Below are 25,547 nucleotides of genomic sequence, written 5' to 3' on the forward strand. Positions count from 1 at the left end.
ATAAAATCAAGATATTTCACTTTACACAAATTCTGTCCATGTGGTATGTAAAGAAAGTAAGGCTCTTTTTAATTATGAAAAGATTTTTGTGCATGTTTCCCCTATCCCCAAATCCATTTTTAGATGAGTTCTATTGTAAAATGTTCAAGATTATGAAGAAAACCAAAACCCAGAACAAAATGAACCCCCAAAAAAGAGAAGACCAAGTTTTTTAAAAAATAAAATAAACCAAAGAAAAATTCCTCTAAATCTACAGCAATATTTTAACTGGAAAAAAAAGGTCCATTTTTCTCTGGTTTGTCAGTATAAAAGGTTCCTTTATTTATATATATTTAAGTTTTTAATTGCAAGTTCATCTTGCTCATCTTCTCATGTAAGGTCCATTGAGTGACTGCTTGGGCACACCAGCAGCATTCATGTAGCTGTGATGGGAGGGGCCAGTGTACATCATGTTTCCATGAGGGTTTGGCTGCATAGGTTGCTGGGTATAGGCCTGGCTCCCCATCATCCCCATCTGCATCTGCATAGGATACTGTGCTGTCTGGTTCATGTAGGCAGGGTTACTATGGTAACTGCTGTTCATCATGGGTTGTGTCATTCGATAGCTGTTCATGGCATTCAAGGTGTTCATATTCATGGAATTAACATTATAGGTAGGGGTTGGCATTAAATTAACCCCCATGTTCATGCCACGCTGAACGGCTAATGCACGAGGGCCAGCCTGCATGGCAACCGCTGGTGGACTGCGGCCATACAGCTGCTGCTGGTGAGCAGCTGCAGAGGGCAGTGGTGCAGATTTGGAGCGAATGGAAATGTGACCCTTGACCGGCATTTGCCCTTGCAACCTCTGAGTGTGAGGAATACCAATGTTGGTAGCAGACATGTTGCACTGTAGCAGAGGTGACGTGAGGTTCATGGTGGTAGATGCCAAGTTTGGGGGTGGCGTCATGGTGGCTTGTGCTTGAGGGGTCCCAGCTAATGGATGAGATGGAGCTAGCTGAGCCAGCCCTGTATTAGACAAAGAAACACTGGTTGCATAGGAAGTCACAGCAGGAGAATGGCTATAAGGCATGGCATGAGGGTCCATAATGGTGTTAGTCAGCTGCTGTAACTTGGCTAAACTGAAGGTGGCTGACGGTTGAGAGTAGCTGCCGGCACCAAAATCCCCTGGAATCCTCTCATAGATACTGATGTTCCCAGTGCTTCCAGATTCTGGTATCTCCATGATCATAGGCGCTGGAGTGAAACTGTTATTCATACTACACTGTGACAGGGGCGGCTGCTGTTGAGGTGGCGGTGGGGGTTGAGGCTGCTGGGGCTGAGGTGGCGGCGGCGGCTGCTGCTGCTGTTGCTGCTGCTGCTGCTGCTGCTGCTGGGGTGGTGGAGGCTGAGGTGCTGGTTGCTGTTGCTGCTGCTGCTGCTGCTGCGCTGGTGGCGGCGGTGGCGGCTGCTGGTTACTGGGAGGCCGCTCCACCACACAGCTCTGAGGTGACTTGATGCTGCAGTTGGCAGCAGGCTGGACATTGTTCTGCTGCATCATACTGCAGCTGTTGCCCATGTTTGCCATCTGCTGAGTGACAACACAACTGTTCTGGGTGAGGCTGCTGGAGGACGATAACCCACCATAGGAGCAGCTGCTCTGGGAAGAGTTATTCCCACAAATGCTGCCGCCCATCGTGGAATCATAACTGCTAGGGTTCTCGTAGTTTTCTGTGGTGCTCTCAATGCTGCCCAGATCACTGAAGCCACTGTCCACCACCTGCTGAGAGTGGTCTGATACGGAAGGCACATCCATCATGGGGCTGGTCTCCATGTTCTGCATAGAGGGGGCGGACAGGGATCCTTGTTCTGGGCTGATCTGGGTGTAACCACTTTCAAGGGCAGGCACATTGGGACTGCTGACTGAACGGACTGACTGACTGGGATGAGACTGAACAGAAGATATTGGACTATTGTGTTCAGAAGCATGACAGTCTTCAACCATGGACATCTGAGGGTCTTCATCAGCTTGGGTGTAACTCTGCAGCGTCTGACAAGCTGCAAGTGTCTCTTCACAGTCCTGGTAGGCACCCTCGTGCTCATTGCTTTCTTCTTGAGTCAAGGACTGTACTGCTTGCACAGTTTCCAGATCCAGTTCACTATGGGGAATTTCGTCTTCCTCTTTTAACTCAATTAATTCTTCTTTAGAGTTTGAGTCTTCTTCATGATCATCCTCAGACCCTGGCATATGCTCTGATATCACCGATGTTTCATGGGAAGTCTGTTCTTCTTCAGAATCTGGTTCTGTTTCCTCTTTATCCTTTATATTCTCCCTACTGTTTTGCATATTCGTATCTAAAAAAGACTCCTGACTACCAGGACCCTCTTTGACATCTTCTCTAATGGGCTGCTCCTCTAGTTCTTTTTTCTTTGTAGATTCTAGATGACCGTCATCTTCATCATCTGCATCATGGTCTTCATTCTGGTTTGTCTCTATAGCCACTTCATCCTCTTCCTCTTGCTCCTGTTCTTCCAGTTCTTGTTGCTCTTCCTCAGACTGCCTCTGCTCTTCTGAGACACGGGGTTTCTCTTCTTCCTCCTCTACCTCAGGTTCTTTCATTTCCATCTCGGGACTGTTGCTATCCACTGGAGAAACTGCTCTAACTTCACTGCTGGTTGTATCTTCTTCTTCTCCCTCTTCAACCTCTTCTGCTTCCACGTGCATCTCCTCATCTTCCTTCCTTTCTTCGGTTAAAGGTAAGTCTTCCTTTGATTCAACAGTTTCTTCATGCTCTTGAATTCTGAGTTTACGTCCAGGTTTAAGAATGGGGACAATGGGCTCAACAATGCGTTCATGAGTAGAAGAAACGGGCATGATTTCCCGATTCAACTTAAATCCTGGCTTGCGACCAGGTCTTTTCTTCCAGTGGATTGGTTTGCGGCTTTTGCCTTTGGGCCATCCCTTTTTCTTTTTCATAGGTGTTGATGTATCTGGCTCATGTGGAGAATCCTTCACATCACATTTTCTCAAGACAGGTACTGGCTTTAGGATAGGAGTGTCTGTACAGGAGGGATAAAAAAATAAAAACAGGTTATAAGATCTTATGTTTTTTAATGCCTTTTTCTGAGACCAGCATATACAACAGAAATAATTTCATTAATCACCACAAACTTGATTATCTTCATTGTCTAGTTAAAAATCTAAAGAAGAAGCCTAATTAGTGACATCTTCAAAGTTATAAGGTAAATTGGCAGAACAGTGAAAGAATCCTAGTCAACATTCTGTTACCACCCACTAGCTAAAACCAGTTCAAGTTTATCATTGCCAACTGTATAGCTTGGGAAAGTTCCTCTAATTCAGTTTTATCATTTATAAAATGGAGATGAGCTTTATAAAGGTGCAAATACAAAGTAGTTATTACAACTACTTTAGACAAATTATCTTTATTATGTAAGTTATAAATCAGCTCATATCTTTGTTTTTTTTGTAATCCTCACCCGAGGACATGTTTCATTGATTTTAGAAAGAGAGTGGGAGAGGGAGGGAGAGGGAGACAGTGGTAGGGAGGGAGGAAGACAGAGAGCGGAGGGAGAGAGGGAGAAACATCAATCAGTTGCCTCCTGCATGCACCATGACCCACAACCTGACCAGGAATTGAACCTAAAACCCATTGGTGTATGGGACAATACTCCAACTAACTGAGCCACCCAGCCAGGGCTTTTTTTCTGATTGCAATTTATATTCTCTGATTGTCTTATTTTCCACAAAATCATTACTTAAGTTAATTTCATGAGCCATGATTGAGCAATGCTACAAAATAAATGTTGTGTTTGTATGGGAATAGCTGCAAAACATTTAATCCTAGACAAATACTGACCTAAAGAAAAAGCTGAAGCACCAATAACAATGGTTTATTAAAAATAAATTTTATTTTAGCATTATTTTCTTCACAATTAATTTGTTCCTTTTAAAAAATTGTAGTAAAATATGCATAGCATATAAAAGTCCCCATCTTAACATTTTTGGTGTGGCATTAAGTCCATTTCCTTTTCCATTTATTTATTTAATCCTCACCTGAGGATATTTTTCCATTGATTTTTAGAGAGAGTAGAAGGGAGAGAGAGAGAAACATTGATGCGAGAGAGACACATTGATTGGTTGCCTCAAGCCTGCAACCAGAACTGAACCCGAGACCCTTACGTCTGCAGCTCTATCCACTGAGCCAAACCAGCTAGAGAACATTTCCCATTAATTTTTAAAGGGAAGAAAACCAAGGCAAGAACATGATTTGCAGGGGAGAGCTCTGCAACTAAAAAGGTATAGTTAATAAAAATAATTTGAAAACAAAGAAAATTTGTCCAACTCAACATAAACTTAGAGGATACTATTTTAGTTTATAATGATACAAGTTATAATTTTACTAATGTGCCAAATTTAAAAAATAAGTTTCCTACTTATATATATTTCCTACTTATAACAAAACTCTGGAAAATCATTACCAAAGCAAAAAATCAGTCATCTTGTCATTTTATTAAAAGTATTTATTGTAGCCCTGGTTGGTTTTGCTCAGTGGATAGAACTTGGGCCTGTGGACTGAGGAGTCCCGGGTTTGATTCTGACCAAGGGCACATGCCTGAGTTGCAGATTTGGTCCCCAGTAGGGGGCATGCAGGGAGGCAGCCAATCAATGATTCTCTCTCATCATTGGTGTTTCTATCTCTCTCCTTCTCCTTTCCGCTCTGAAATCAATAAAAATATATTTTTTAAAAAAGAAAGTTGTCATCTTTAAAAACAAGTATTGCATAAATATATGAGCATGGAGAAAATGAAAGTTATCCACTAGATTTGAAACTGAGTGAACTTAGGTGAGGGCTTGTGCTGGGAGGGGGGAAGGAGACATATGTAATACTTTCAACAATAAAGAATTTAAATTTTAAAAAAAAGCGGTTCTCCTTTTCAGAAGAGCATTAAAAAAAAAAGTAAAAAAAGAAACTGAGTGAATTTATTTTAAAAGAATAAAAAGCTCAACTAGTTAATCCATAAAAGCTATACATTTATATCTATGTTCAACTAGATTCCTTCAAATTCAAAAAGCTCAGTTTGACCCCCATGCAAAACAAACACTGCATGATGCTCTGGAAAAACTGAGGCAAGGATGCAAATGACTAGTGTGTGACCCAGCTAATGTATGAGCCCATTTCTTCATTTCTAAAGAGGAAATAACAATAAGGGTGTTTTAAAAGTAAATCACTGAATGTTTAGCTATACCATATTTTGAAGTGCTGTTACCATTTTTATTAGAAATGTACTACTAAAAAAAAAAGGACACATATGTAATATCCTTTGTAATACTTTAAGCAATAAAACAATAAAAAAAAGAAAAGAAATGTACTACTAATTGAGCAAGACACTTAAAGACATGATTCAGGAAGGATTCTTGAACAGATCTGAAGCAAGTTCAATTTACATGAATCTGATCTTATTTAAGAACCGTCTTCTTTTTTTTTTTTTTTTTTAAATATATTTCTTTATTGATTTCAGAGAGGAAGGGAGAAGGAGAGATAGAAACATCAATGATGAGAGAGAATCATTGATTGGCTGCCTCCTGCACACCCCCCACTGGGGAATGAGCCCGCAACCCAGGCATATGCCCTTGGCTGGAATCGAACCTGGGACCCTTCAGTCCGCAGGCTGATGCTCTATCCACTGAGCCAAGCCGGCTAGGGCTAAGAACCGTCTTCTTAGCATTTGTTAACTATTTATTGAGTACCTATATTAAACACTCAGTACACTTCAGTAAGCGAAACAGACTAAATCTATAGAGAGCACGTTCTAGTAAAGAGTTATTACTTAAATATCTTCCTGACACTAAGTCTAGTCCACCTATTAACTAAAGTTTCAGATAATGAACAAAAAAGGATTTGGCAGAAAAAGAATTTTCTGCAGAAACAGCAATAAGTCCCAGGGGAAACTAGAAAAAACAAACAAACCACACTTTAAAAGGACAGAGGACTAAATGAGGGTGAATACACTTGATACAACTTTTTAGAGATTACCAAGTCATCCATTAGTTACTTAGTAGGCTGTGTTAGTTTTTCAGCCTTTTTATTGAAGGGTTTACAGCTATCACTGCTGTATTCTAAAGACAATAAAAATACAATAAGCAAAAGTTTTGTAAAACATACCATCGGCATCATCTGACTCTTCATCATCGTCATCATCATCTTCATCTTTCGACTTCCTCTTAGAAGAGGATCGACACCTGAGAACATTCTGTGAGGACAACCGATGGAAGTACCCTCTAGAGAATAGTTCATTTTCATCCTCTTCCTCTTCTTCTTCATCAATCTCAAAGGTGGGTTCTAACCTTGGCATCGGCCTCTCAGAGTCAGAGTCTTCAAAAGGTTCGTCTAAAACTTCTGTAGTCTCAGAAATAGTTTCTGTGACCACACTGCTATTGTGGTGTTTGCGTTTTCGGACTCTCCTCCTTCGGTGAAGAATTGGTTTCTGTTTAAAAGAGAAGTAATTTTATTAACAGTAATGAACACTATGATTTCTGTTTATAATATGATTAATAGTTTTTAAGCCTAATAGAATTAGCACACATAAAATGAGGATGCTATTTACCAAAATATATTTAAATTTTAAAGAATTTTTATTAATAGAGAGGAAAGGAAAGGGAAAGAGAAAGAAACATCAATGTGAGAGGGAAACACCGGTCAGCTACTTCCTATATGTCTCCTACCGGAGATGGAGCTTGCAACCTGGGCATGTGCCCTGACTGGGAATTGAACCGCCAATCTTTTGGTGCATGGAACAACCCCCAACCAACTGAGCCACACCAGCCTGAGCTCAAAATAGATTTTAAATATTATTTCAAAATACCATAGTAAGATACTATACATAATGTATCATAGATACACAGATGTTAGATAAATGAATACAACTTTGTAAAAGAATGGTCACGCAGGCCCCAAAGGGCAGATATTATAATTCACTCCTTAAGAGTGACTTAGAGGAGAAACCAAGATGGCAGCATAGGTAAACAAGTGAAATTGCCGCCTCGTACAACCACTTCAAAAATACAACTAAAAGACAATACGGACGTCATCCAGAACCACAGGAAGGCTGGTTGAGTGGAAATTCTACAACTAGAAGGAAAGAGAAAAGCACACTGAGACTCAGAGGAGGTGCGGAAATAAAGTGCAGAGGTACGAAGGCGCGTGCGTAAAGGGCTGGAAACTGAGGACGTGACTGTCTTTTTCAATTGGGAGGGAGACACAAGCTCCTGCTCTGAACTCCAGTTCCGGGAGAGTCTCTGGGGACCCAGACTCATACGGGGAGAAACTGAGCTGTCTGGCATTGGTCGGAACTCGAGGGCGGCTTTCTCTCAGAGGTGCTTGCAGCGATAACCGTGGGACACTGAGACCTGGGGCCTCTTAGGGTAGGACTTAGGATCCGCCTTAGCTGTTTGCTCCATCCTGTTAATTCCCTGAGACCCCACCCCACCCAAGTTGTGTGCACAGGCTTTTGCATATGAATGCCCTGGTCCTTTGCAATCTAAAATTACCTAACAATCTGCAGCTGGGTCAGAGAGACCCAGAACTTCCAAAAGAAGGCCCAAGGCCCCACAGCAGCTCGAACTGCTTCACAGCTGGGCCTCATGTGGGCACCTCCAAATCCCAAACAAAGAAGAGAAATCTGCAGATCTCTCCATAGCTCCTGCTGGGTAGCCTCGGGCAGAGGCTAAATAAGCACCTCCTTAGAGATCCAAGAGCCAGTGTACCCAGTGGTCAGAGTGGGGCCATCCGGATTACAACTCCTCAGATCCAGAAGGGACACACTCAGGGGGCAGACTCAGTGAGCACCAAAGCCCCACTGAAGCAAGTCTTGCCCCAGAAGGGTGTCTCCAGCACAGAAGTTCTCCCATTGCAGACACAGCTGATTCTCACAGCCAATTGGCCTGGAGGTCAATTCCTCCCAGTGATACCTACAACAATCAAGGCTTAACTACAACAAGACTGTGCACACAGCCCACAAAGGGGTGCACCAAGTGTGTCCACCTCAGGTAATTGGGGAGGCTGAGCTACTGGGCCCTATAGGACACCTAGCACAGAAAGCCACCCTATCAACATAGGGAAGCAGCCAAAATGCGGAGACAAAGAAACAGGTCACAAATGACAGAAAAGGAGGAAAGCAAACTACTGGCTATAGAGTTCAAAACCACGGTTATAAGGTTTTTCAAGAATTTTCTAGAAACCGCCAATAAATTTAGTGAGACCCTCAAGAAATCTAGTGAGACCCTTGAGGATATGAAAAAGGACCAACTAGAAATTAAGCATACACTGACTGAAATAAAGAATATTATACAGAGATCCAACAGCAGACTAGAGGATCGCAAGAATCAAGTCAAAGATTTGAAATACGAAGAAGCAAAAATCACCCAACCGGAAAAGCAAGAAGCAAAAAGAATCCAAAACTATGAAGATAGTGTAAGGAGTCTCTGGGACAACTTCAAGCACACCAACATCCGAATTATAGGGGTGCCAGAAGAAGAGAGAGAGCAAGATATTGAAAACCTATTTGAAGAAATAATGACAGAAAACTTCCCCTACCTGGTGAAAGAAATACACGTACAAGTCCAGGAAGCGCAGAGAACCCCAAACAAAAGGAATCCAAAGAGGACCACACCAAGACACATCATAATTAAAATGCCAAGAGCAAAAGACAAAGAGAGAATCTTAAAAGCAGCAAGAGAAAGACAGTCAGTTACCTACAAGGGAGTACCCATACGACTGTCAGCTGATTTCTCAACAGAAACTATGCAGGCCAGAAGGGAGTGGCAAGAAATATTCAAAGTGATGAATAGCAAGAACCTACAACCAAGATTACTTTACCCAGCAAAGCTATCATTCAGAATTGAAGGTCAGATAAAGAGCTTCACTGATAAGAAAAAGCTAAAGGAGTTCATCACCACCAAACCAGTATCATATGAAATGCTGAAAGGTATTCTTTAAGAAGAGGAAGAAGAAATAAAAGGTAAAGATAAAAATTATGAACAAGTACATATCTACCAACATGTGAATCTAAAAATCAAGTGAATAAAAAATCTGATGAACAGAATAAACTGGTGAATATAATAGAATTAGGGGCATAGAAAGGGAGTGACAATTCTCAGGGGGAAAGGGTTGTGGGGGTGCAGGAAGAGGCTGGACAAAAATTGTACACCTATGGATGAGGACGGGGGCGGGGGGAGGGTAAGGGCAGAGGGTGGGGTGGGAACCGGTTGGAAGGGAGCTATGGGGGGGGGGGAGGGGAAGAGGAATAACTGTAATAATCTGAATAAAGATTTAATTTTAAAAAAAATAGTGACTTAAACACCCTAGAGATGTCTATTTCATTACTAAAATGACATAGTGGTTAGTCCCTCAACTTCTCTTTTCCTCAAGAGAAAAAAAGGAATAAACACTTTCTGTTTGTCTCATAGCTCTACTATGAAGGTCAGCAGAACTATCAGCAGAACCTTCAGTACGCCATTCATGCACTATCCATGGAGTTTATTGGAATGCAGAAATGTGGAGCTGACAGGTATTTACCTGATGTTAGTGAAGCATTTCAAAAGTAATAAAATAAATGTAGAATTTGGCACATTAGGCACAATTTTTCACACAATAGCACAGAACAAAAGATGATGCAACTAAGCCAATTCCCTCATTCTATAGAGGCGAGAAAGGTTACAGGACTTACGGTTACACATGCAGTCAGTATAGAAATGGTTGTAAAATACAGTCTATGACTCTCAGTCAAGTGAGTTTCTTCAAGAACTTCCAAAGTGCTTTGTACATGATCTCACTGCCTATTATAATATTCCTTTTTTACACAAACAAATAGCCCAGTTTTATTTTATAAAATGGCAAAGATATATTCTTCAGGATCACATAATGAATAGTAGAATTAGTCAAGAGTTCACTTTTTCTCCACTTCAAATTTACTAATCTTACTAGTTAAGAATACAATTTTCAAACTAAGTTAAACATGACCTTGCTTTTTGGAGAAATAATTGATTGGAGCATGAAATATACAAGTTGAACCTGAAACATCTTTTAGTACCAGAAAGTAAAAAGTGCTCAAAACAAAACAAAAACCTTCACAAAGATGAAGGCATGTATGTTAAAGAAACACAGGAATAAGATGAAAAGAGTTCCCAATATCCAAAGCTAGAAGAATTTGAGCAACAAAATAAAGTAGTAGTATTGGAATATAACTCAAAGTATAAAGTAAATATCTATGAGTCCAAAGCGATATAAATAAATGTATAAACAAATAAATAAATGTGGAGAATGGATAAATATCCCAAGCAGGATTCTAAATAAACATAGGTATTCTGCTCTTAAAGAGTAAAGTATTACTCCCCATACCTCAAGTGGGGGTTGTAGACAGATTTCCTCCAAAGACTACAGAAAAGGAAAAAAGGGAATACCTTTACAGTGGAGAAACCTGACAAACACAAGCTCATGCCAGGTGATGGAGGTTAACAACAGTGGAAAGTCATATTGATAGTAAGTACCCTTGTATATATACTGACTAGAGGCCCAGTGCACAAAAATTTGTGCACTCGGGGTGGGGGTGGGGGGTGGTCCCTCAGCCTGACCTGTGCCCTCTCGCAGTCTGGGACCCCTCGGGGGATGACCACCTGCTGGCTTAGGCCCACTCCCTAGGGGATTGGGCCTGAGCTGGCAGTCAGACATCCCTCTGGCAGCCCAGGAGCCCTTGGGGGATGTCCACTTGCCAGTGGGGAACAGGCCTAAGCTGCAGTCAGACATCCTTAGCACTGCTGAGAAGGTGGGAGAGGATCCCACAACCACCGCAGTATTGGCAGCTGTCAGCCTGGCTTGTGGCTGAGCAGAGCTCCTCCTGTGGGAGCGCACTGACCACCAAGGGGCATCTCCTGCATTGAGTGTCTGCCCCCTGGTGGTGTGTGTCATAGTGACCAGTCATTCCCAGTCGTTCTGCTGTTAGGGTCAATTTGCATATTACCCTTTTATTATATAGGATAGAGGCCTGGTGCATGGGTGGGGGCCGGCTGGTTTGCCCTGAAGAGTGTCCTGGATCAGGGTGGGGGTCCCGCTGAGGTGCCTGGCCAGCCTGAGTGAGGGGCTGAGGGCCATTTTCAGACTGGCCACCCTGGGTGAGGGGCTGATGGCTGTTTGCAGGCTGGCCAAGCCCCCCAGCGGGGACCCTCACCCCATGAGGGTGTGGCCATCCTGGGTGAGGGGCTGATGGCTGTTTGCAGGCTGGCCACGGCCCCCAGCCACCCAAGCTCCCAGTGGAGGCTGGCTGGAAGCAGGTATCTGAGATTTATCTATCTTCTATAATTGAAACTTTGTTGCCTTGAGCGGAGGCCACAGCCGGCCAGGGCAGGCGGGAAGCTTGGCTTCCTTCATCGCGGGGGCAACCAAGCCTCCTGCTTGCTCTAGCTCCATGGCTGCCGGCTGCCGTCTTGGTTGCGTTGATTTGCATATAGTCACTCTGATTGGCTGGTGGGCGTGGCTTGGGGTGTAGCAGAGGTGCAGTCAATTTGCATGTTTCTCTTTTATTAGATTAGCTAGTTGACACCCTTTATATAATGTGATGAGAATGGCACTTTACCTCTGTGGTCTTCTTCTTAAAAATATATTACCCCATTCTAATATCATGAGGAACATTTGCAAAACTTTCAAGGTCACCAAAAACAAAAAGTCTGAGAAACTATTATAACCAAGAAGGGCGTATGGAGACATAACTACTAAATGTAATGTGATATGCTAGATGTGATTCTGGAACAGAAAAAGGGCATTTGGGAGAACTGAGGAAACCTGGATAAAGTATGTACTCTACTTAATAATATATCAATTAATTGGCTCACTATTTGTGACAAATGTACCACATCAACCTGAGAAGATAATAATAGGGGAAACTGGATGTGGGGAATACAGAAACTTTCTTTGCAATAATTCTATAAATCTAAAATGGTTCTAAAATGAAGAGCTTTTAAAAAAATAAATAAATAGCCCTACCTTTTGTTTTTTAAGGGTCTGCCAAAGAAAGGAATTATTTCATTGTTTTGTATGAAAGCTGTCACCTCACTACTACAGGGTGGCTCATCCAGAGAACTGACATACTTCAGGCTGACTGCCTTGTGACAATGCTTCAAGATGACTCCATAGCCTGGAGTATTTCTGGTATACAGTTTAACAAAAGTCACTATCATCATCACAGAATTTTTTAACCAACTGGCTCTTATTAAAAATTTGCATGATGATGAAATATATAGCTTATAAAATATTTTTAAAATGTGGTTAAGACAAACTACTGGCGGAGTAAAGGGGAGAGAGAGAAGGGGGTGAGAGTACAGGGAAAATAGTACTACTCAAGATAAGATGAATGGCTTTGCTCTGAGCACCCCAATATACATCCACTTTCCATGGAACTATGCAATACTTCTTTCTGCTTTTCTAATATAATCATTTCTAAACTATACACATTTAAAAAATATTTTTTAAATTCCTGTCATTTTTTAAATATCAAAACAGCAAGCTGCAAAACAGTCTGTCAACCCTTAAATAAGCTTATGACTTCTATGCTAATTACCATGAATCATAGAAGTCACATACAAATTTCAAATAGTCACTGGAAACAATATACTGAGGCTTAAAGTTTAAAAAATAACCCACTAAGAACTTCTATATTTACTCTTTTAGAACTCTAGAAGAGAACAAGTGTATACAATAAACTGCAACTGCAAGAAGGAAAGACATCAAAGAAATGCTTTACCTTTCGCTTCAATGTGGGCTTTGTAAGAACTGGTGGCGAGTTGGACCGAGGACTTTCCGGCTCCTCTTCCTCCTCACTACTCTCACTAAAGCCCCTGAGGAGAGCCTTGTCACCATCACTATAGCGACGGGACAGTCTATCATTGCCTTCTGCTAACCTACACTTCAGAACCTCAGGGCTTTTCTTTAGATGTCCCCGCCATAGCTCAATCCCTTCACTTAGTCTTCTTTTGGGAATGTCTGGCTTCCCATCCTGGCTTGGCTGCTCCTGAGAGGCAGCCGACTGTTCCTCGCTTTCAGTGTATCGTTCTTGGGAGGTTTCTGATTTTTCCTCACATTCTCCATATTGTTCCTGAAGAGTTGATGACTCTTCCAAGAGCAGTTTAGAATCTTTATCACCAAAACGTTCCTGGTTTTTTTTGTTCTTCCTCCCACAGCGGCCTCTCCGAGATGGCTGATTATTTGCAGGAAAACTATCCCGGGAAAGAACTTGTTTGTTCAAACGTGTAGAACTGGTTGGTGCCAAAACTTCTGGTTTCTTTTCACTTTCTATTGAAGAATAAGAATCTTGTTCTTTGTTCTCCTGAGATGCAGACTTTCCCACCTGATTTCAGAAAATAAAACCATGCTGGTTAATTTTTCAATTTTATCTGGTACTATCTCCTATTCTGATCTTTTAAATACTAAGATAAGAAAACAGAGTTTAAAAAAAGAAAATTATTATTTAATAGCTAACATGAATATTACTTATGTGTCAGACACTTTAAAATGCTTTAAAAAGGTAATTTTCACAATAATAGTATAAAATATAATTACATGCCCATTTTATAGATTAGGTAACTGGGGTATAAAAAGTTTAAATAAGTTACCCCAAGTCATGCAACAGCAAATGAAGAAGTTGGAATATAAACCCAGGCAGTCTGACCCAAGAGTTGGTGCTCTGAGACACTATGCAATACTATCTTCAATAAACAAAATAAATATTATTCTTATGAATTTTAAATGACATAGTTTCTGAAACTTCTCAGAAGTAAAAATTTATAAACAGAGAGGAGATCAGCTCTGGAATATGAGCAAGAAAAAGGGGAAGTTTGAAAAAAATGAAAGAAAATTTCTATAATTATTTTAATTTCTTTTTATTCTGATTAATTTTAAAAATTAAATCACATTAAACAGGGGCAAGAATTTGTTTACATTATCAAAGGAGGACATAGATTTTTTTAAAGAATGAAAGAACTTATTTTAAAAAAGGTATGATCAGGGAGAAACCAAGATGGCGGCATAGGTAAAACACCGGAAATTGCTGCCTCGCACAACACTTCAAAAATACACCTAAAAGACAAAATGGACACCATCCAGAACCACAGGAAGGCTGGCTGAGTGGGAATTCTACAACTAGAAGGAAAGAGAAAAGCACACTGAGACTCAGAGGAGGTGTGGAAATAAAGTGCAGAGGTAGAGAGGCTCGAGCGCGCGTGGGGAAAGGGGCTGGCAACTGAGGACATGACTGTCTTTTTCAATCGGGAGGGAGACACAAGCTCCCAAAGGTCCTGACTCCAGGTCTGGGGGAGTCTCATATGGGGAGAAACTGGACTGTATGGCATTGGTCGGAACTCGAGGGCGGCTTTCTCTCAGAGGTGCTTGCAGCGATAACCGTGGGACACTGAGACACAGGGCCTCTCAGGGTAGGACTGAGGAGCAGCCATAGCTGCTTGCTCCACCCTGTTGATCCCCTGAGACCCCGCCCCACCCAAGCTGTGTGCACAGGCTTTTGCATATGAATGCCCTGGTCCTTTGCAATCTAAAATTACCTAACAATCTGCAGCTGGGTCAGAGAGACCCAGAACTTCCAAAAGAAGGCCCAAGGCCCCACAGCAGCTCGAACTGCTTCACAGCTGGGCCTCATGTGGGCACCTCCAAATCCCAAACAAAGAAGAGAAATCTGCAGATCTCTCCATAGCTCCTGCTGGGTAGCCTCGGGCAGAGGCTAAATAAGCACCTCCTTAGAGATCCAAGAGCCAGTGTACCCAGTGGTCAGAGTGGGGCCATCCGGATTACAACTCCTCAGATCCAGAAGGGACACACTCAGGGGGCAGACTCAGTGAGCACCAAAGCCCCACTGAAGCAAGTCTTGCCCCAGAAGGGTGTCTCCAGCACAGAAGTTCTCCCATTGCAGACACAGCTGATTCTCACAGCCAATTGGCCTGGAGGTCAATTCCTCCCAGTGATACCTACAACAATCAAGGCTTAACTACAACAAGACTGTGCACACAGCCCACAAAGGGGTGCACCAAGTGTGTCCACCTCAGGTAATTGGGGAGGCTGAGCTACTGGGCCCTATAGGACACCTAGCACAGAAAGCCACCCTATCAACATAGGGAAGCAGCCAAAATGCGGAGACAAAGAAACAGGTCACAAATGACAGAAAAGGAGGAAAGCAAACTACTGGCTATAGAGTTCAAAACCACGGTTATAAGGTTTTTCAAGAATTTTCTAGAAACCGCCAATAAATTTAGTGAGACCCTCAAGAAATCTAGTGAGACCCTTGAGGATATGAAAAAGGACCAACTAGAAATTAAGCATACACTGACTGAAATAAAGAATATTATACAGAGATCCAACAGCAGACTAGAGGATCGCAAGAATCAAGTCAAAGATTTGAAATACGAAGAAGCAAAAATCACCCAACCGGAAAAGCAAGAAGCAAAAAGAATCCAAAACTATGAAGATAGTGTAAGGAGTCTCTGGGACAACTTCAAGCACACCAACATCCGAATTATAGGGGTGCCAGAAGAAGAGAGAGAGCAAGATATTGAAAACCTATTTGAAGAAATAATGACAGAAAACTTCCCCTACCTGGTGAAAGAAATACACGTACAAGTCCAGGAAGCGCAGAGAACCCCAAACAAAAGGAATCCAAAGAGGACCACACCAAGACACATCATAATTAAAATGCCAAGAGCAAAAGACAAAGAGAGAATCTTAAAAGCAGCAAGAGAAAGACAGTCAGTTACCTACAAGGGAGTACCCATACGACTGTCAGCTGATTTCTCAACAGAAACTATGCAGGCCAGAAGGGAGTGGCAAGAAATATTCAAAGTGATGAATAGCAAGAACCTACAACCAAGATTACTTTACCCAGCAAAGCTATCATTCAGAATTGAAGGTCAGATAAAGAGCTTCACTGATAAGAAAAAGCTAAAGGAGTTCATCACCACCAAACCAGTATCATATGAAATGCTGAAAGGTATCCTTTAAGAAGAGGAAGAAGAAAAAGGTAAAGATACAAATTACGAACAACAAATACACATCTACCAACAAGTGAATCTAAAAATCAAGTGAATAAATAATCTGATGAACAGAATAAACTGGTGAATATAATAGAATTAGGGGCATAGAAAGGGAATGGACTCACTATTCTCGGGGGGAATAGGGGTGTGGGAGGTGCGGGAAGAGACTGGACAAAAATTGTACACCTATGGATGAGGCCGGGCGGGGTAGGAGGGGCAAGGGCAAAAGGTGGGGTGGGAACCAGGTGGAGGGGAGCTATGGGGGGATAAAAGAGGAACAACTGTAATAATCTGAACAATAAGATTTAATTTTTTATAAAAAAAGGTATGATCACATGAAGAAAAATATTGAAATCTATATAGTCTCTCCTTTTAAAGCCTGTAACTCTTTAATGGCTTTAACCTTTTAATGGCTAAAAATGTCTGTGTACCTACTAAACTATTTAGTGCTCTCTTAGAAAACATACACATTTACATTATTCCATAATGTTTTATCTTAAGGAAAATGTATTTTCTTTTCATTTTTAACAGGTCAGATTTAGTTTCAATTCTGATTCCTCAATTACTATATAGCTTAAAATTTAGCTGCTTGTTGGCACTCTGGTAAGAAATATTTAGTCATAAGTTAACATAACAAATTTGAAAGTCTCCCAATGATCCAAGGCTTAAAAATATACAAATAAGTATATAAAACCCAGTTTTGTTTTGTTTTTGATTTCAGGGAGAGAGAGAAACATCAATGATGAGAGAATCACAGATCAGCTGCCTCCCACTTCCCCCCACCCCTCACCGGGGATCAAGCCTGCAACCCAGGCATGTGCCCTGACCAGGAATTGAATCACGACCTCCTGATTCATGGGATGATGTTCAGAATTAAAATAAACTCTGAAATTCTAATGTGAATTTACTTCATTGGTTTATTTAATTTATTTATATATATCACAGATACTTATGAAAACCCAAAATATATCCTTCTGTCACAAAATATAGAGACTACTCATGTCCTTACATTTGTCTCTAATTCTCTTTCCTGGCACTGCAGCTCTTCACTTTCTCCTTCCTCAGCCTCCTCTTCTTCTTCTTCCTCTGAGACAACAGAATTGGAGACTATGACAGGAGTCCAGCGCAAGCATTCTGGATCTACATCTACAGGTCGCAAATTCAGCTGAAGTTTTGTCATGTGATCCTGAATAAGTTTTTCCCGGCGGATAATTACAAATCTGGAACCAAAGAAAAGTTTATAGCAATCAACAATGTACAAGGAGTACCTAACAATGAATACAGAACCATAACGCCCAGAAAACCCTGGAGATGATGATAAATGCTTCAAAAATAGCAAGCCTGGGAAGCTGAAATACAGAAATAGGCCATCACATGAGATAGCTAAGAAATATGAAGTTAGATACTTAACACTCAACAACAGCAAGGAATGAAATTATTTTAACCATTTATTGTCTCACACTCCCAATTTCAGAATTTCTAATACTTCTCTGAACTTTACCTCCTATTCTCCATATTTCTAGCTCAAATGTCTCCTTTCTAGATAAAGGTGAGCTCTTTCCTTTGATCTATATTTCATTTTGTACCATGTTATATGGAAATAAATCATGGGTATAACTTATGTGAAATTGTTTCTAGGGTTGAAGAAACTCCCGATACTAGAAAATAACATTCAAACATTAGGAAGGTCAAAAATAGTTTAGAAAAATATGGTCAGTAGTATCAAATATCATAGAATAGAAAATGATGTCTGAGGATCACCAAATGTATTATTTATATTAGTTTATATTCTTCCATCAATAATTTGGCTGCCTTCACCTAATTATCCTTCAAAGGTATACAAAAGAATGTAATACTCACTGGTCACTACGGAAGTCCAGCATTCTTAGGTGGTGGAGTGTGGAAGTAATGTCTTGAGGACAGATTCCAGTCAACTTACTTAACTTCTTAATGCTGATTTGCTTGTCATTTTGGTGATAAAGGCACTCCAATATTACACTTTTCCAATAAGCCATGTAGGAAAGACGACCTAGATCGGATAATGGTTTCTCTGGAGACCCTGCTTGGCCTTCGCGCTTTGATAACAAATAACCTAAAGAAACCCCCAAATTACAAGTATGTCAGAGAGCCTAAATTAGGCTAATTCACCAACATAACAATCCCCTCTTCCACAACCAATCTAAGTATTGTAAGCAATAATAATTACAAAAGCAAATTCCTTCAAGAAAAAAACATAAAATTGCAAAATTACTTGAAAACCAATTTGCAGGCAGATTACATAATTTGCCTACAATGAACATTAGGCTAGTATCACTTAGTCTATACTTAACATAAACATTGTTATAATATTCAAACTGTTAAAAATCAGGACTTCATATTGATGGGCTGCATTAGTAAGTTTAAGGCAATGTTTTTTATTTAATGTACTATAGAAAACCACCCTTGCAATATTTTCCTTGGACCACTAGATGGCAAGAGTTATATCTGAATTGAACAACACAAAGGAATGCCAGTGTTTATGTAATCTTATCTATTAATATTGTGGTTCTTTGAGAGAGTATTAGATGACAATTTCTCACTTCAACCAAAGCTCTCCTCACAATTACCTATCACCCTAATTCTTGGTAAGCAGGAATAAGAGTGTCACTGTGAGTGTATAATGGTATTACTTCGTCCTCTTGTCTTGTGCATGACTCTCAAGAACAGGAAAAAGAAGGCATCAATTCTAAAGGAAAGTATCAAAAATGGAGATGCCAGAAGAAATGTTTTTTTCTCATTTAACATAAAATAAATCTAAGAATGGTAATGTGAGAAAATATATTACATTTACAAAAATAGTTGAAGACACTGTAATCATAGATTGTTTGCATATCTCAAAAAAAGACTAATCAGCATAATATTTCCCCTATGTCACTTAATGACATAATATGTTCAGTCATGAGTCCTATTTCAAAACAATATATCAATATGTCAATATATCAATATTCACTCTCTAATACTAATCCAAAAAGACCAAGAAAATTTACAAAATAACCAATTTTATTTCCAGTAAAATATGGTCAATTGTATAGTCTAAGGCCAAGGAGAATAAGCTTTACTGGTCTATATAAGAATTAACTTCTTAACACTGGCGATATAATCATCTGATATTTAGAAGGATTGCCTATTGTCAAAATCCTTAGTTTAAACCACTGTTTCTGAATATTTTCAAAATACTATTTTTAGCAGTATCTGAGAAAATATTCCCTCAAATATCACTATTTTATAATCAATATAAAATTTATTACGAACATACATTAATTCCTAAGTAAGATTATCAATGTGTAAAACAAAATTCCAGTCCCACAATTACCTTTTTAGAATCATTAGCTTTCAATATTTAACTCAGATTAAATTATTTCCTTATCATTTAATTTTAAGATTTTTAAAGGTGCATCACATATTTTTAACCATTAAGTAAAAAGCCTATAACTAAAAAATGATGCACACATTTTGGGTAACAAAATTGGGGCAGGTGCTATACATCTTTATTAATATTAATTTAAGCAGATATACAATGTTTAGTATTGTTGTTAGAATTACTATATAAAACTAAGTTCCATTGTAACTTAACAGTTGCAAATTCAAGGAAGTTGGTATTTAATATTAGCTATTTACAAATATTTAATGTCCAACCAAAAGAAAAAAAAATTCATGACTTTAAGTTTTAAAGTTCCATACAGCAGTATGACAAGCAATAAATCATCTGCAAATCTTTAAAATATTATACACACTCACATGTGCACACAAACATGGTCCATAAGAAGAGATAACAAGAAATTATGTTATAGTACTTACTGAAATCGATGAGAAACCTGCCATAGCCCTTACGCTGGTATTGGGGAAGAATCATTATACAGGAAACGTTGTATTTCTGTTGGCAGTGCTTTTCCTGGTGGAGAAAACAGAAGCCAAGTTTAAAACAATAAGCTGATAAAGATGAATAACAATGCTAAATATTAAGAAACAAATACTAACAGTCAAAACCACAGCTCTGGTCCTTTGGGAATAACAATGCACATCAAGAAAAAATACCCCACAGGGAGGAGATAGGATAATGTTAAGTCACTGCCATTACCCACAAAGCAACTATCCCAGAAGAATAAAATTATAAAATAAACGACGCCATCCAACAGCATATGCAACTCAAAAACAGTAAGTCAATGCCTAAAATGAGCAGAGGAATCTGAGTCCCAATCACTTTGCAAAGCTACAAATTATGAATCAATATGGCACTCCAGAAACTTTAAGATTCACCATCAACTATTTCAAAGCTGCTTTTATTTCCTCCTCTTGGGCTACACAGTGCAGCCCCACCTCCCTATAAGCTGTCCCTAAGTTTACAAATAATAGTCCCAAAGTGTTAGGTACAACTATATTTTTACAAACCAGGTAACAGAGCTTAAATTACATTTAACTACTAAAATAGCCTACTAACAAAATGCTTATAAAGCCAGCTGTCCTTCTACTTATTTTATTCACTTAGATTTTACTTTGGGCTTACTCAAATAAAAAGACATCTTTCATGTTGTTTGACTACAAAACAAAACTTTTTTCTCCCAACAGAATAAAAGATTAAAGGAAGGAGAAAAATATCCTGTAATAAAAATTTCTTACTTTTATTTCTGTGCCTAAAATTCAAATTAGGAAGAGAAGATTTAAACTGAGAACTTAAGCAGGTAATGACTGTGTTTATTTCACAAGTTCTATTATCACCATGGGAATAGAAGTCATTTAAAACTTTTCCTCTGGAGTATAACCAGCAGTTCATGTTCCTAGGAGAGTATATAGTCTGTTGAATGTTACTAGGTACCTTCTAGCACTTGGTATGTTCCTGAATGTTCCTTCTAGTTTCCTTTCTAAAAAGCTAGATGGCACTCAGAACGTCCCCTATAGTATCTCCTAGTGAGAACCAGTAAAGATTGTTTCAGATTTACATATGAATTCAAACAGATTTTAAGCTGATATACTTACTTTAGAAAAGTAGCCAACAAGGTGGCAGCCCTTGACATCATTCTGTGTTAGGACATAAAAAAGAAATGGCTCCACATCATAATAGAGTGTTTTGTGGTCAAGAAATAACTTTGCCAAGAGGCACAGGTTCTGACAATAAATGGTACTCACATTCCCATCAACCTAGAAGAAGAAAAAATAGAACAAAATGGTCAGCAGAGTTTCTCTTTAGTTCCAGAATAATACAGGTCAGTTACAAGCACCTCTGAATATCCACAGTCCAGCCTAAGAGAAACTGTCAGTGATCAGAACACACTGGAACCTGGAAGCTATCCCTGGTAACAGTAGGATTATAGGAAAACCTCCTGTTTTTAAAACAATTGTATTCAACAAAGCATGAATAGCTAGATAAGGAGTTGATGGCCATTTTAAAAATAGCACTTTTTGCTTTTATAACAGACTAGAGGCCCAGTGCACGAAAACAGTGCACTGCGGGGGGGGGGGGGGGCCTCAGCCCAGCCTACACCCTCTCGAAGTCCAGGAGCCCTCAGGGAATGTCTGACTGATGTCTTAGTGTTAATGCTTTGGTAGAAATTACTTTGAGATGGATGTCTGTCAGTTGGACATCCTTAGCACTGCTGTGGAGGCGGGAGAGGCTCCCACCACTGCCACTGGGCTCGCCAGCCATAAGCCTGGCTTCTGGCTGAGCAGCGCTACTCCTGTGGGAGTACACTGACCACTAGGGGGCAGCTCCAGTGTTGAGCATCTGCCCCCTGGTGGTCAGTGCACGTCATAGCGACCAGTCTTTCTGCCATTCGGTCACTTTGCATATTAGCCTTTTATTATATAGGATTGACTGCAGGAATCCTTCAGATGGCAAGCTTTTTTTAAAAAGTATTTAATATAATAGAAAATCTAAATGCAACCACTTCTAATACCTATGTAAATAAAACAAGGAATACCTATAACCTAATCTGTGCCAGCAGCCAGAAGCAATGTAGTCTGACTGCCATGATCAAATTTATCCCCAAATAAAACTATTGAGGGAGATTTTATTAAGCAGGTTCCCTGGCAACCTGGAAAATGGGATATTTGTTAGACTCGGGCTGGCCAAGATCAGGAGCACTAGGCTTCATTGCTCCTGACACCCTGTGCTCTTAGAGTTGCTGGAGCTTACTCTTTGATGAAAATGCCAATGGATGCCCACATTAGACCCCTAACACACTGGCATTTCAAGACTGAAACCTTTTGAACAATTTTAGTAATTTAGTATTACTTCTTTTAAAATTTACTAGTACACCAATATATGCTTGAGTTGAGGAACAATTTGCTCTGAAACAGTCCTATACACCACACCCTTTCCCCTCCCCCAAGGTGAAGCACTTCTGTGTTCCTCAACTGAAATAAAGACTTAGGGAAGATCAAGAAAGTAAAAACTGAGTAGACCCGACAATCAGAAATTCTATCAACTAGGATTCTAGTAATGTAAATTCTAGTGATTAAAAGAACTGAACACATGGCAGGTACTCAATAATTGCCAATCAAACAAAACTGAGGATCAAGACATTAATACCACTAACAACACAGAATACTCACAAGCATAGATAAGTCATATCATCATGAAGTCAGAAAAATATATTAATATTTACTACTGCTATTTAAATATACCTGTTCAAAATATTCCTTTAAATAGAGCAACAGAAATCTCTTCATTTAAACGCCACAGTTCATAGATTCTAAGACAAAATTTAATCACTTCTAAACACATATAAAACCAGGTAGCATTTTATAATCAAATGGAGTCTTACAAATCATTAACAGTACTTTTTCCTTCTTAATTGTACATAAAATAGATATATAGTATATAATTGATCATTAATTTAATGAAATACAGAATAATTTGAGATCAAGCTTGTGAACTTGGTACATTTGTATTGGCCTAATTCTGCTTCTCAAACAGCAGAATTATCTGAACAGTGAATAAACCACAGTAAAATAACATTCCCCCCCCCCAAAAAAAATCAAGTTGCACAATTAGATACAGTATAGGTGGCATTATATTTGAAATGAGAGGACAACTAAACATCTACTTTACCTCAAAGACAGATATGTTATTCTTTCTGTAAATCTCATTGGCAGGAGGATGGAACCAACCACATTTCTTCATGTGCTGCTGTAGAATAGTTCTACTTTTCATATATTTTAGGCAGAATTCACAAAGATATAGTTTAGGCAGCCTATAAATAATAATTAAACAAAAAAGGGGACAGGGCTTTATATTTTATAAGACTAAACTTTCACAATTCTTTTTTTACTCTCATTACTACACAGGTAAAAAGGCAGAGAATGTATCATTAACCCCATATATCAAATGAAAGAAAGAAAAAAACCTAAAGATAAAACTAATTTGGGTAATAGTACCCAACTAATAGCTGGAGAGCAAGGGTGAGAAATCAAGACACAAAATTCCATGTTCTTCCTATTTGACTAATATTTTGCAGTCTTTTTAAAAGTTACCCCTTTGACAAGACACACACAAAAATCTCACATTATCTCCTCCTTGATAGCCTCTAATAAGTAGAAAATGAAGTCTACCTTCAGAACATACTAGTAAAAAAAAAAAAAAAGAACAAAAGAACATACCAGTAAGTGAAGAAGACTTTGTCAAATTATATACTCTTTCTTCCTTTATTTGTAATCATTCATTTATTACTATCAGAAAATAAACATTTGTTGAATATGTGTCAGGACCTGTAGTACACTAGGCATACAGTGCTGAGTGAAATGGACATATAGTGGATATCATAAAAGCAGATTTTATATTTCTTTTTTTTAATATATATATTTTATTGATTTTTTACAGAGAGGAAGGGAGAGGGATAGAGAGAAACATCGATGAGAGAGAAACATCGATCAGCTATCTCCTGCACATCTCCTACTGGGGATGTGCCCGCAACCCAGGTACATGCCCTTGACCGGAATTGAACCTGGAACCTTTCAGTCCGCAAGCCGACGCTCTATCCACTGAGCCAAACCGGTTTCGGCATTATATTTCTTTTTAAGTATAAAATTATAATATTGAATATGTTTTTTCCAAGTTAGGAGATATTATAGTACCTCCTTCTTCCACTCCTGAAATTCTGGCTTTCCCTCTGGTTAAATATCACATTCAATTCTGCAACTCAAAAGCCTATTACTCAACAAGTAAAATAAAAGTTCAAATTATTCTTCCAGATGTCCTCTGTTACTACTTCATATTTAGTCTTGCTATTTTAGCAGTAGTTTAACAGGACTTCTTCCTTATAATGTCCTTTTAATGAGGAGCTAGGTAATGAAATTAAGTGATCAGATAGGTTCATAATGGAAGGAATATAACCTAAATTAAAAAACAGCAAGTTTTATACCTATTTTAGTCTGAGCCCAGAAGACCACATGGCTCTTCTATTATAAAATGTACACCTCTTGTAACCCTTGCAACCTGAAATGTGTCCAGAACTGATCATGTCCTAGTAATCTGAGATGATACCATCCTTAAAATTGCATATGCAAAATACTGAATTATTCGATGACAAAAAATATACCCCAAATAAATTACTTTATCTTCTCTCATATAAATAAATATTGAGGCTGAAGAAAATTTTAAAAACTTATTAATTTAGTTACTATCAGTTTGAATAGCTATGCTTTAAAAGATTACCCTGGAATTTTTTAAAAAAAGGCAGATTAACACACACAAACGTTTGATTTGTTAAAGTGTGAAGACCATACTATTTTTTCAAGTCTACTTTAGAAGCAGTTTTTAAAGCATAATTATTTTTCTGAGAACATTTAACATTCAACTAAACCCTCTCCAAAGGTATATTTATGGAACACTAGTCCTGTATGTACTAAGTGTTTCATGCTAAAATAAGGGTGGGAAAGGGCATGTGATTTTTTTCCCTTCTCCCTTGGGAATTTACATTAATTCTTCCTATACCACATCTTATTTTTAAACTGTCATTCAGCATACTAAAAACTTCCAAGGAACTATTGAAGTATAATATTCTAAATGTCTACAACATGTAATACTGTTTTCTAATATCTCTAGTATTAGCCAAACCAAAACAACATAAAATTATACATTAGCATAAAACATATTCCAAATAAAGTACTGAATAAAACAAATGACTGACATTATAAATTGAAGTCAAGAAGCAAGACCCAAAACATGGAAAAGAAAGTTCCCTAGGCTACGCTGTTTATTTCCTTTGCAGGTTGTCTCAAACTACTCAGAAAAGAAGGGCAGCAGGATAAACAGCTTTCTCCTTCTTTACCATCAGTTAAAATATCTCAGAATAAAATGGCCGCAACTGCTAGACTGTCTTCCTGAATATCTGGATTTTATACAACTATAATTCATGCCCCCCCCCCCACTATTCTACTACTTATCTTTATTTACCTGTGCTAAATTCTCAATAAGCAATTACTTTAACTT

The 25,547-nt window shown here is 39.1% G+C and overlaps 1 protein-coding gene across 1 annotated transcript in view; it reads right to left on the reverse strand.

Annotated features, from left to right (window-relative positions):
• Nucleotides 1-300: 300 nt before the first annotated feature.
• The window catches only part of KAT6A (lysine acetyltransferase 6A), a 131,098-nt gene continuing 105,851 nt past the window's right edge, over nt 301-25,547 (reverse strand). Inside the window, exons 11-18 of the mRNA XM_081085002.1 lie at nt 23,169-23,310; nt 21,095-21,256; nt 19,919-20,012; nt 17,942-18,173; nt 17,091-17,301; nt 12,793-13,395; nt 6,165-6,486; nt 301-3,039 (exon numbers count right to left, since the gene is read on the reverse strand). Of these exons, the coding sequence (XP_080941128.1) occupies nt 362-3,039; nt 6,165-6,486; nt 12,793-13,395; nt 17,091-17,301; nt 17,942-18,173; nt 19,919-20,012; nt 21,095-21,256; nt 23,169-23,310 (4,444 nt within the window). The 3' untranslated portion in view covers nt 301-361. The remainder of the gene's footprint in view (nt 3,040-6,164; nt 6,487-12,792; nt 13,396-17,090; nt 17,302-17,941; nt 18,174-19,918; nt 20,013-21,094; nt 21,257-23,168; nt 23,311-25,547) is intronic.

This window comes from Myotis nattereri (assembly GCF_964212035.1).
Source record: "Myotis nattereri genome assembly, chromosome: 2".
Lineage (NCBI taxonomy): Eukaryota > Metazoa > Chordata > Mammalia > Chiroptera > Vespertilionidae > Myotis > Myotis nattereri.